Here is a 12351-nt window from a genome sequence, read left to right as displayed (position 1 = left end):
TCCTTCATTTCCATTTGGAGAGTGGAGGGTCTCTGGCTCAGGCACTCCTTCACACCATCCTCTACCATTATTGGTTCTTAATTCTGTCCCATTAAGTTTACATATTGTCAAGGGCAAACTTCAACCACTCCATACATTTGTAAGGGAAAATCTCTGGCCATTTTAGAGCATTGGTGACAGTGATGGGATTGGTCTATATTATTTCTTTTTAAAAGCTAGACAATTGAAGATTATAAACTTATGCTACCCCAACTCCAAAGCAGGTTGAAACTCCTCCATTATGTCCCAAACCCCCAACATTTTAGAATTTGTCTAATGTGTAGTAAAGATCACAGGAAAATATTCCTATTACCTCTTGTAAGGAGGTTGGTACTTTCTAAGAGATGGGCTCTGCTGTAGAAAGAGCTAGGTTATGAGGTAGCATCAACCACTTCCTAGTCATGTGATCTTAGTATTTAACTTCTCTTTGTCTTCCCTTCTGAGAAATGAGAGTGATCATACTTGTCCCACAATGAAATGAGATTATATATGAGCAATATGAACAGTGCTTTCTAGAAAGCTCTCAGTGGGTGCTATTACCTTTTCATGTATCCATTCCCATTTACCCTTCCTGTGGATGACCTTCAACTTTACCCTCTGCTATGCATCTCTATATTGGTGGACAATGAGTGCTCATTTATCTGCAGGCTACCTGAGGAGTGACTTCTCTAAGAACCTTTGAATCCTTCAACATTGTTGGTTGGGGTCTCTTATTTGTCCTTGTTTGCTTCTCTCCATGATATTTATATATTCTTTTTTGTATAGGTATTAATTGAAAAGGACTGGATTTCCTTTGGTCATAAATTTAATCACAGGTAAAAAAAAAAAACCTTAAAATCTGTTGATTTGAATGTGTAGGATAAAAAAAAAATCTGTTTAAGTTTTTAACTGAGTGGGGGGGAAAACAGCCTTATTTTCTTTGTGTATCTTATTCAAAAAGTTAGTTTTGTTATATACGTTGTAACACAGATAAATGAAGTTCTAATTACTCTTGGTATTTATTTGTTGAGCAGAACTAAGTAATGTTAAACTGCTCCAGGGAAGACAGAATGCTATTAATTGGCTGAGAACGGATTTTTCCTTTTCCTACCATATGCATTTGATTCATTAAGTTATTCCATTTTTGAAGTGCAGATACTTACTCTGTGAAATGTCTGTGGAACAGTTTCTCTTTGACCTTTCATACTGGGAATTAAATTGGAGTTTGTCTCAGATGTCTGCAGAGAGGTCCTGAAGGATGCTGGTCTGGGTTTTGGAGTCAGATTCAGCCCCAAACCCAGACTGTAGCATTTACTAGCTGTGTGGCCTTGGGCATCTGTCCTGAGTGTTGGGCCTCCCTCCCATCTGTGAAATGGGGATACCCTCCCTGTTCCACAGGGCTATAGCAAGGCATTGCTAACTAATCTAGTTCCTTGCCTACCCATACTAAGCTTTCAGTAAACAGAAGTTACTGAGTTACTGTTTCTAGAGCCACCAGTGTCCCTTCTGGTGACAGGGTTGATAATGCCTGACAGGTGTTCTGATGTTTCATCAATCTCTTAATGCCGGGGTAATCGAGTCCTTTAGAGCTAAAATTTTAGGCAACATGCTAATAATATTTTAAATATACATTTTTGTTTCAGTGCTCCGAAAGTAAATTCTAAATTCACGGAACTGCCCATATTTAATTGTGTAACTTTTGCATTTAGCATTAATCATTTTCTGTGGTCTTCTAGAATTGTTTTTGAAATTATTTTTCCAGGAAAACACAATGATTCTGTTTTATAAATGAGAAAATTAAAGCCTGCAAACATTTAAGTAACTTACTTTTTTTTTTTCCTAAGTAGGTGCCATGCCAAAAGTGGGGCTTGAACCTACCACCCTAAGATTAAGTCAGATGCTCTACTGACTGAGCCAGCCAGGTGCCCCTTGAGTAACCTTAAGGTCACATTGTTGTCAGTGTTGGGGTTCTACTATCTTATGGCAGTTAGATCTCTGAGATAGAGGATATAGGGACAGAAAAAATGTGGAAATGGCTAAAAGACTAGCTATATAATTGTTTTATGAGGAAACCATTTTTAAAGCTACCAAGTTGAGTGGAACTCAAACTTTTAAGAAGTTTTCAGACAGTTTCTAATATTTTCACTCTTGGAAAAACTCCTAAGGTGATCTTTGCTCTTTTCTATTCCTAAAGTTGGTTATCCATTGCTGAGTAGATGAGGTTCTCTATTGTTATTTTCAACGTAATGATACCCAAATCATTCTTTTGGATTCTAAAATTCACACAATAGCACATAATAGCCTAAAGACTACGCAGCCTTCATTTAAAAATCAAAAGAAGGGGCGCCTGGGTGGCTTAGTTGAGCATCTGATTCTTGATCTTGGCTTGGGTCTTGATCTCAGAGTTGTGAGTTCAAGCCCTGCATTGGGCTCAGTGAAGGGCATGAAACCTATTTAAAAAAAAAAAAAATCAATACAAATGTGAAGGAGATTCTAAAATACTTCTGAAAAACAAAGATGGGAGATATGAAGGTATATGGGAGTCTGGGAATATGGGAATTACCAGATGGGAAATAAATTATGTGACAGGTTTTAACATTGCTCTAGAAATATCCTGTGAAACTTGGGAAACCACAGTTTTTTCAAGATGTCTTTCTTCCTCTTCCCTTCCAACAAAATGGAGCAAAAGCAAAAACCTCTAATGTTGCTTAGATATTTCTTCCCACACTTCCCCAAATTGCTAATAAAATAAAGTAGAAGATTTACTTCAAAAATCCTGATGTACTTTTGAAACTTGAACTAAAGGATGCTCAAAAAAAAAAAAAAAAAAAAAAAAAAAAAAAACCCCCCCACACACACACACAAAACAAAAAAAATGTTCTTTTGCCATGGAAAGTTCCCTTGAATTTTACCTTTTGCACTAATGCTTTCTTTTCTGTGTGTCCCTTCTATAGCCAGACCTTCAGCTCAAAGCTTCTCTTGAAAGTAGAATTTAAGAAGTTAATATTTTTCCACTTCTGCCCTCCAGGTTTATATGGTTTATTTAAAAACTGAGGTTTCTTTTGATTGCTATTGCATTCATAGCTTTATAATAAAAAAAAAAAACCCAACTTGCTATAAAGTCTCTAATATTTTTTTCATAGATATGGCAATCTAGATGGTGATCCAAAAGAAATCTCTCCAGTTATTGATCAGTTCATTGAGTGTGTCTGGCAGTTAATGGAACAGTTTCCCTGTGCCTTTGAGTTCAACGAGAGATTTTTGATTCACATTCAACACCATGTTTATTCCTGCCAATTCGGAAACTTCTTATGTAATAGCCAAAAGGAGCGACAAGAACTCAAGTAAGTGTTTGGTTGTTTAATTTTTATATAAGGATATTGTGATTGAGAATTTCAGATGGCGTTTTAACATTCTGGAGACTATTTTAGCTACATATCTATAGCAACATTTTAAAGTTATTTTTTTTTCTGACATCACTTCATAAATGGTTTAATGTCAGCAACCGACAAAGATAGACAGAAGCTCATTTGCCTCAGTGATATCTACAGACAGAATGGTAGACTTGATGCTCTCATATTGAAAGGAAATTTCCTGGAGTCAGAGAACGTGATTTTTGCATTTAAAAGAAAAAAGTTAGATATCTTCAGTGGATATACTGTCTTAGTAAGACCTGCAAATGGAAATCTAACTGGGAAAGCGCATTTCAAAGGCAAGCCATTCTTTTATTCAGATTAAAACTGTATTGTTTTTATCCAGAGGGAGAATCAATGAAATGTAGAATTTAAAATAAATTGCAAAAGATAAATAAATAATAAAATAAAATAAATTGCAAAGTCAAAAACTTAATAGCCAAGTGCTTTAGGAACTACAATGAGAGAACAGTTTTCAAATTTTCATACAATGATTTTAACTGTGGTGTCTAATAGTATCAGATTTAATATTGGAAATGATCAGTTCAAGTAAAATGGACTCCACTGTTCTCTCAGGAACTTCAAGTGTGATTCTGGGTAAATGGTAAATGATGAAAAGTACCAGAGTGCATCCTTCAAGCTCAACTGTTTTCCTAGACTGTTTTGTGGTTTGCTGTGATGGACCAGTCACTTTAATGGTGTTTGCTTGGCTTTGAATCCTGGCTATTCCACTCACTATGTGTCTTTGTGACTATGTGACTTTTAGAAACTGCTCAAATCTCTCTTTGCCTTGGTTTCCTCATCTGTACAATGGACACATCTCACAGTTCAGTGAGGACTGGATGAGAGAAAACAGGTGAAGCATTTAAATAGTACCCGGCAAATAATAAAATGTCAGTGATCATTTGGGGAAAATTTTCCCCAAATTATATAGTTTTATTTTGCACTCAGAGGAATTAAACATCTTGCCCAGGTCAGTACAGATAGCAGAGAGATTGAGACTATTACAGTGCCTTCGGCTATATCATGAGGACACACACCGACTGTACATTTTCCTGCTACAAAACAGGGACACCCCAGATATTCACGTAACAGTTATTGGTCCTTTTCCAGCTTTAATATTACACATCTACAATTTCTAAGAACCAAGATAAGGTCATTTTCAGGCTTCTTTTCTTTATAACAGAATTCAAGAAAGAACATATTCTTTATGGGCTCACCTGTGGAAGAACCGGGCTGACTACATGAATCCTCTATTTAGAGCTGATCACAGTCAGACCAGGGGGACACTTCGTCTCCCCACAACGCCATGCAACTTCATGTACAAGTATGTAAACCTTTAGATCTTACTGAGTATGGCTATGAAAAAAAAATGTAGATTCTGCTACTGTTTGTTATCTGGAGGCCAAAGCGTATGAAACACTGAGCCTCAAGGTTTCTTTTGGACATAAAACACACCAGAGGTTGCTTAAATATCCGATCTGGTATTTTTGCCAGTGTCCCCTCTCCCTCTTCTTTCCTCCTACATGTGGAATTCTCTTTAGAAGTTGATGTTTTATAATAATAATACTTTAAAAATGTAAATTCCAATATTATTATTTTTTAAGATTTTATTTATTTATTCATGATAGACATAGGGAGAGAGAGAGAGGCAGAGATACATGCAGAGGGAGAAGCAGGCTCCATGCCAGGAGCCTGACGTGGGACTTGATCCTGGACTCCAGGATCACGCCCTGGGCCAAAGGCAGGCGCCAAACCGCTGAGCCACCCAGGGATTCCCCCCAATATTATTTAAAGGCAAAAAACAGGGAGGGAGGAAGAAAGGAAGGAAGCAAGAATGGACAGAGGAAAGGAAGGATGATGGATCAAATAAACCAAGTGTCTTGTAAGTTAAACCACAAATTTAGGTAGTGATCATGACTTAGCTTACCTTCTTTCTCTGCTGAATCTCTGCCTAGTGGAAGGAACTATCTTCCCATGAAAATAAATTATTTTAAGACTGTACATATTGGGATGGGAGAGCAGGGTGGCATCCTACAGATTCTATTAGGGTTATATGTTATATTTTATCCTTTGGCTTTTCTATGTAGAGGTTGTATGATGTGGAAGGATGTCTCAGAGGTCAGCAAAAAGACAAACTTCCTCAGAATAAACTGAGAAATGCTTTTTTCTCCCTACCCATCCCCAAAAACGCTTAGTGCTTCATAGCTTTTCTCTGGAATTTTTTTCCTCCTCAATTTGTTTTTAATTATTTCTATCTAATTATTTCCCTAGAATTGTAAATAGCATTAATTGTCACACTAAAAACAAAAACAAAAACCTGTAAAACAGAAGTTTGAGAGCTGTTGAGATACAATATAATCAATTGTATTGCTCCAAATTTGTTAGTAATAGTCAACAAATATGTTGAGTCAAGCACTATTCTAGGCACTATGGATAAAACAATGAATGACATCAAAACCCTGCCCCTTTCTAAGTAAAGCATGGATCAACAGACACTCCTGTGATAATATTATTTATTCTTTGCAATCCAGTATACTTTATTGTGCAGGATTAAAAAAAAAAAAAAGGAAGACTTATTGCAAATGGAAATGTCAATTTTTGGTGGTTGTGAGGGAAAAAAAAAAAAAAAAAGCAAGCCAAACCCTCAAATCTGTAACTGAAAGATTCCAAATGTTAATATAATCACCGATTTTCCAAATTTACTTCAAAATTAAGAGCCATTTTCTTAAAAAGAAAAAAGAGGGGCAGCCCACTGGCTCAGCGGTTTGGCACCACCTTTAGCCCAGGGCGTGATCCTGGAGACCCAGGATCAAGTCCCACGTTGGGCTCCCTGCATGGAGTCTACTTCTCCCTCTGCCTTTCTCTATTTCTCTCTCTACTCTGTGTCTCTCATGAATAAATAAAATCTTAAAAAAAAAAAAAAAAAAAAAAACAGAAAAAAGAATATGGTAATATGTGCTACTTCAGTCTGCTTTAGAAACATACATGCCTTCTTATTTAGGACCATACGTATAAGTAGACTCATCATGAATTTACCCTCCCAAAAGGGTACTGACCCAACAAAAATAAGAGCATCAATATGAAATCATTACCTTAAATAGGTGTCTTCTCTGAGCTCGTAATTCTTGACTGTTAGGACTTTGGGACTGTGGCATTAAAAGATGCCTTAGAAGACTTGAGGAGGTAACTTTACAGATTGTGATATAGTGGCATCCTAAAGCTCTACCATCTTTTGCAGGTTTTGGAGCGGGATGTACAACCGCTTTGAAAAGGGACTGCAGCCCCGACAGTCTGTTACAGATTACCTTATGGCAGTGAAAGAGGAGACCCAGCAGCTGGAGGAAGAACTAGAGGCCCTAGAAGAAGTAAGACACACTTGTTCTTGTTCGTCTTTCTGTGCTTATTTCTTGACAACCACTGTTCCACGAAAGTCTCTCATAACTCAGGATATATGAAACACAGCAATATAGCCATTTTATACTTTTAGCAAAGTACCTGAAACAGAACCCCATCGGGTGAGCACCCAGATGATGGAAGCCCCAACCCAGGTACTCAGTACATTTAGACATCTTGCTTGGGGCTCACTTAGGTGGTTTGTTGAACTAGTTGGTTATTCCTACTGTAGGTCAGGTTTTATTTTGTTATTGTTACTTGAGAGAACTAAAATGAATTCTTTCTGGAGAGTACATGAAAAAGGGATTCAGAGTGAAGGAACAAAATCAGATATATGTACTTGTAAAAATTTCTCTACTTTTAAGAATAATATTATATTAGGCTATAAATGGTAATAGCTGAGATCAACTTAGCAACAGCCTAGTTTTGAGCTTTTATAATTTCCCAGTAATTGGCCAGAAAGGTTATAATATACATATTTTTGCTAATTATATAACTTTGGTTCCAGTGATACCACGGTTTTAGTTGCTCACTAAAACCACTTGGATTCTTTGCTTCATTCTGCCTCACTTATGTTCAAAAATTGGCAACCAATTCCTCTGGTCTGGACCTAAATTATGAATTAAAGACTAAATATTTAAACAAGATGAGATCATATGTATATGATCCTGAGATCATATGTATATTGGTTATGTTTAAATGAGTTCACAAAATATCACAAGATGAGCTCTAACAAAGTCCACTCTTTTACCTAATGGGTAGTCACCTGGAGGTCATCCCTAAGAATGATGGCTTGGGGGACATGCATTGTGGTTCAGGGACCCCAACCATAAAGATAATCACTTAGAGGTAGCTGATGAGGCTGATTTCTCTAGTTGCTCCTGTACCATTACTAGGAAACATCACCTTTCGAGATATAAGTACCATGGAAGATCTTAAATATAGGGCTGCACACTCAAGTCTATACAGGAGCCAGATAAAACAAATTCAGTCAGTAGTAAACTGTTAGTTTTGAGAACTTTTGAAATCAGGCATAGATCTTAATCTATTATAAATCTGAAGGTTAAACCATCATTGGACCTACCTGGAGAGTTGTACCTTAATTTTACATAATTGGAGAAATAGTTTTTGACTGTGCATCAAAATCACCTCACCAAAAATCGTACTGCCAGGGCTCTAAGCCCAGTGATTCTGATGAGAATCTTTGAAGCACCACAATGATTATGAATTGCCACCAAGGCTCAGAGACCTTGAATTAAATAACACACTTAGAAAACTGAAATGAGGCACAGTATTTTAGGATTCTGGAGCTCTGGTAAAAACCTATAATTTTGCCATTTTAGGTCCACTCATGACATCACTAGGCCACTTTTATTTCCTTTTCCTAAAGATACCCAAGCTTTATGAAAAACTTAGGATTCTTCTAATTCTTTTTGTTGAAATACTAAAAATGAAAAAAAATTACTTAGAAAAATCCTTAATTAAAAAGTCTTTGGCTCTTTTTCGTTTATAATAAAGTCAAAACCCCTCAGCATGGCATTTAGGATCTTTCCACAATTCAGTAATCAATCCTTTCAGCTTTATTCTCTATTCCTCTTGCTCAAATTTAACTGTTTTCTGCTTCTTGTACACAATGACATCTTCCTACTTTTGTGTTTTTTCTTCTAACTGTCCCTCCCTACTGCCATAAGTGCTCTTACCATCACCTCCCAGTTTAATTCCTTCACAGACCTATTAGAATGCTCCATTATTGTTGAAGCTGACTCGGATATCTTCCCCCTAGCCATCCTATCTGCCCTCTTAAATAATTTTTACTCTTCCAAATTCTTACATGATCTGAACTCTGCCTCCATATTCCAAGTTCTTTATGGCTGGCTCTGTATTTATCTCTGTTATTCACACTGCCCAGTACAGTGCTCTTTGCACATACCAACTTAAGATGAATGCTTTTGAAATGAGTATACAATACTTGGTCTTTTAACACCTCCTTTGGTGACACCAAAGGATGAAATCTGGTAAATGTATTTTCAACAACCCTAATGTCTATCATCTGATGAAGAAGAGATAAACAAAATGTGGATATTCATGCAATGTGGTATTAAGTAATCATAAGAAGGAATGGAGTTTTGTATACAAGCTATATTGGGGATGAAGCCCAAGAATATAGACTAAGGGAAAGAAGCCAGGCACCAAAGAACATATGTTGTATGATTCCATTTATGGGAGATGTCCAGACCAGGCAAATCCATAGAGATAGGAAGTAGCTTAGTGGTTGCCAGGGCAGTGGGAAGGGGAATGGGGAGTAACTGCTAAAGGATATGGGATGTTCTTTGGGGATGAGGAAAGTATTTTGGAATTAGGTAGTAGGGAATTGTTGTGTAACCTTGTGAATATACTAAAACCAATGAATTGTAGATTTTAGAAGAAGTTTTATGGTAAGTGATTTATATCCTAATTTAAAAACTTAGTAGTAGTCATCCTTCTTTCTAGACCTGTAAAGTTTTACATAATGATTTCATCCAATCAACTCAAAGTACATTTTTTATTTATTTTTTTTTTATTTTTATTTTTTTAAAGTTTTATTTTATTTTATTTTATTTATGATAGTCATACAGAGAGAAAGAGAGAGAGGCAGAGACACAGGCAGAGGGAGAAGCAGGCTCCATGCTCCGGGAGCCTGATGTGGGATTCGATCCCAGGTCTCCAGGATCGCGCCCTGGGCCAAAGGCAGGCGCCAAACCGCTGCGCCACCCAGGGATCCCCATTTTTTTTTTTTTAAATCAGGAATCAGGAATGAGGTGTTTATTACCTGATTGCCGGGTGCTGAACCTAGGGTTTTTTTGTTTTGTTTTGTAGTTTACAGAAAACCTATATACTAAGGCAGGTATTACCTTCCTTAATTAGAGATGAAGGAACCAAGTCTTGGAGAATCCTTCACATTATACCCAGCTGGAAAGTAATAAATACTAAATTATTTATGGTTTTTCCTTTTTTTTTTTTTAGAGACTGGAAAAAATTCAAAAAGTCCAGTTAAATCACACTAAGGTGAAGAGTAAGCCGAGTGAACCTAGCAAACACTCAGGGTTTTCTACCTCAGACAACAGCACAGCCAACACTCCCCAGGATTACAGTGGAAATATGAAGTCATTTCCATCCAGGAGTCCTTCACAAGGTGACGAAGATTCTGCTCTCATCCTAACCCAAGACAATTTGAAAAGCTCAGATCCAGATCTCTCAGCCAACAGTGATCAGGAGTCTGGGGTTGAGGATTTAAGCTGCCGGTCTCCAAGTGGTGGGGAGTGTGCACCAAGTGAAGACAGTGGCAAGGACCGCGATTCTGACGAAGCTGTGTTTCTCACTGCCTAAAGTTTCCCTTGTGGAGATCCAACATAAAGGACACACAAGAAACACTTTCCAAAAATAAGGGAGCAGTGCAATTTAAAATAAAAAATAATTCAAGCAATGGTACATGTCCTTGAGAATTGTAAAATGTAGCAATGAAAAGGGAAAAAAAGTCCAACTCCTAGTTTCCGTAGATGCTGAAACAGGAAGTAGCCATTTCTTTTATCAAACAGATATAAAAGAAAAATTATTCCCCATTTTAAAAGTTGTTCTAGACTCTGAAAGTTTTGTTCATTATGTAGTGTTGACCTCTTCCATCACCTGAGTTATCAGTACAAATCTTCCTTGTCATAGCATGCATCTGCTCAAAAAGTGCCCTGACTCCTCCCCCTCCCCTCACACCTGTTATCCTCAGCCTTTCCTATTTTACTTCCAGACAGAGATTTTGTTTTCTAAATTTGACATTGCCTTCCCTCGTGACTCTGTTACCAGTATTTCCAGTAACAGAGTACACTGTGGAAACCTACCCCTTTTGGTTGGCAGATGTGTCTAATTGAGGAGCTTTGTGATTGCTTGAGCTTATCTTTCAGGTTTAGTGATCACTTAACTTTTCCTTAGATGATATATTTTGAATCGTTATTATAATCTTGTTTCCTTTTTCTGGAATCTCATTTAAAAAATGCTGAAACTTCTAGAATTCCCTTTTCTCTAACATGGGTCTAATACCTAATAAAATAGAAGCAACATTTACTCTTTGGTTCTTAACATCAGAATTCAGATATTAGATATAATATTTTAAATTATAAATGTTATAAAATATAACAGTTTAAAATAACTGCCTTTTATTACTATTCTAGAGACTTCATTACCATGACAGTGTGGGCCAACCACTAGCCTGATTGTTTTAGTATAACAAAGTTAGTAATGTAACATTTTGATGAGGAAAAATACCACTTAAAAACTAGAGAATTTGGTTGTCTATTTAATAAGTTTTATCACTTATCATTTTAGACATTGTGTAACTGGTTACTATAATTTAACATTAATAACCACTCACTGCTGAAAGTTCTAAAGAGTTTGGTTATAAGCTTTTGATCTGAAGAAACTTAGTGGAGAAAGTCTGGACAGAGATAAATAACATTTACAACTACATGGTTTTTAATCATCAGTACATTCTAGAATGTAAAGGACCCACTTTTATAATTTGCATCAATTTTTTTTTTCTTTTAAAGATTTATTTTAGACATAGTGTGGAGGGGAGAGGGAGAAAGAATCTCAAGCAGACTCCCTGCTGATTGCGGGCCTGATCTCACAATCCTAAGACTATGACCTGAGCCAAAGTCAAGAGTTAGATACTCAACCGACTGAGCCACTAGGCACTCCTAAATCAATATTTTGAATAGGTAGTCCCATCCAGTAGTTTTGTTCATCTGCAAGCCAGATCAGTGGCACAATTTGGGGAATTTGGAAGGATTCAGGTCTGTCAAATTTGGGTCTCAAAAGAAGCTGTTCTGCTGGCTCTGGTGCTTGGTCTTCCCATGCCCTGGTATAAGAGCTGAGCCGTAACTACCCCTGGTGCAGATCATGGCTCCTGGCCCCTCCTGATCAGAAAATCTATTCAGGAAAATTTGAGAATTGCCTGAAGTGGGCCCTTCCGGTCTTGCCCACACAGTAACCAGAGACACAGCTCTCTCCCGCCCCTACGCCTACAAAGCATGGCCTCCTGCCCATCTGACAGGAAGGGCTGGCAAAAAAAAAAAAAAACCCTTAGGAGCTATGTATGTAATCCAACTCTTAAGCCAAGGAGTGGATAGGCAGAAGTGACAGCACCAAGAGCAAACTCAGTGGTCTTACTTGGCCAGGGAACTTGAGGCATGGCTTGGCTTGAGTCAAGACAAAGGGCATTAATGGCCTTTGAACTGTTTCTCCTGCTGCACCCAGCCAGGGAAACTAATTCATAGCCCCACTTACTGTTAAATACAACCTTCAGCACACCCACAAACAACCTAACCAAAAACACGCAGGAAAATGTAGAGCCTATCCAACAGCCCCATTTACAGTAGCACTTGAATAGAGCACAGCCTGTGGCTTCCATGTCTATAGAGCAAAACCTGGTGGCTCATCTGACCAGGATATTCAGTCTTTACTTTTGCCTGAATCAGGTCCCCAGAGAAGCTCTACA

The 12351-nt window shown here is 37.4% G+C and overlaps 1 protein-coding gene across 3 annotated transcripts in view; it reads left to right on the top strand.

Annotated features, from left to right (window-relative positions):
- MTMR7 (myotubularin related protein 7) overlaps window positions 1-10919 on the top strand; it is a 104413-nt gene extending 93494 nt beyond the window's left edge. For all 3 annotated transcript variants that reach the window (XM_025984574.2, XM_072763623.1, XM_072763622.1), the window contains exons 10-14: window positions 805-854; window positions 3162-3362; window positions 4618-4758; window positions 6673-6799; window positions 9831-10919. In XM_025984574.2, the coding sequence (XP_025840359.1) occupies window positions 805-854; window positions 3162-3362; window positions 4618-4758; window positions 6673-6799; window positions 9831-10193 (882 nt within the window). In that variant the 3' untranslated portion in view covers window positions 10194-10919. The remainder of the gene's footprint in view (window positions 1-804; window positions 855-3161; window positions 3363-4617; window positions 4759-6672; window positions 6800-9830) is intronic.
- Window positions 10920-12351: the final 1432 nt, after the last annotated feature.

The sequence above is a fragment of the Vulpes vulpes genome, chromosome 7 (assembly GCF_048418805.1).
Source record: "Vulpes vulpes isolate BD-2025 chromosome 7, VulVul3, whole genome shotgun sequence".
In the NCBI taxonomy this organism is placed as follows: domain Eukaryota; kingdom Metazoa; phylum Chordata; class Mammalia; order Carnivora; family Canidae; genus Vulpes; species Vulpes vulpes.
Note: the sequence above shows the minus strand (reverse complement) of the source record. Positions and strands in the feature narration are given on the sequence as shown.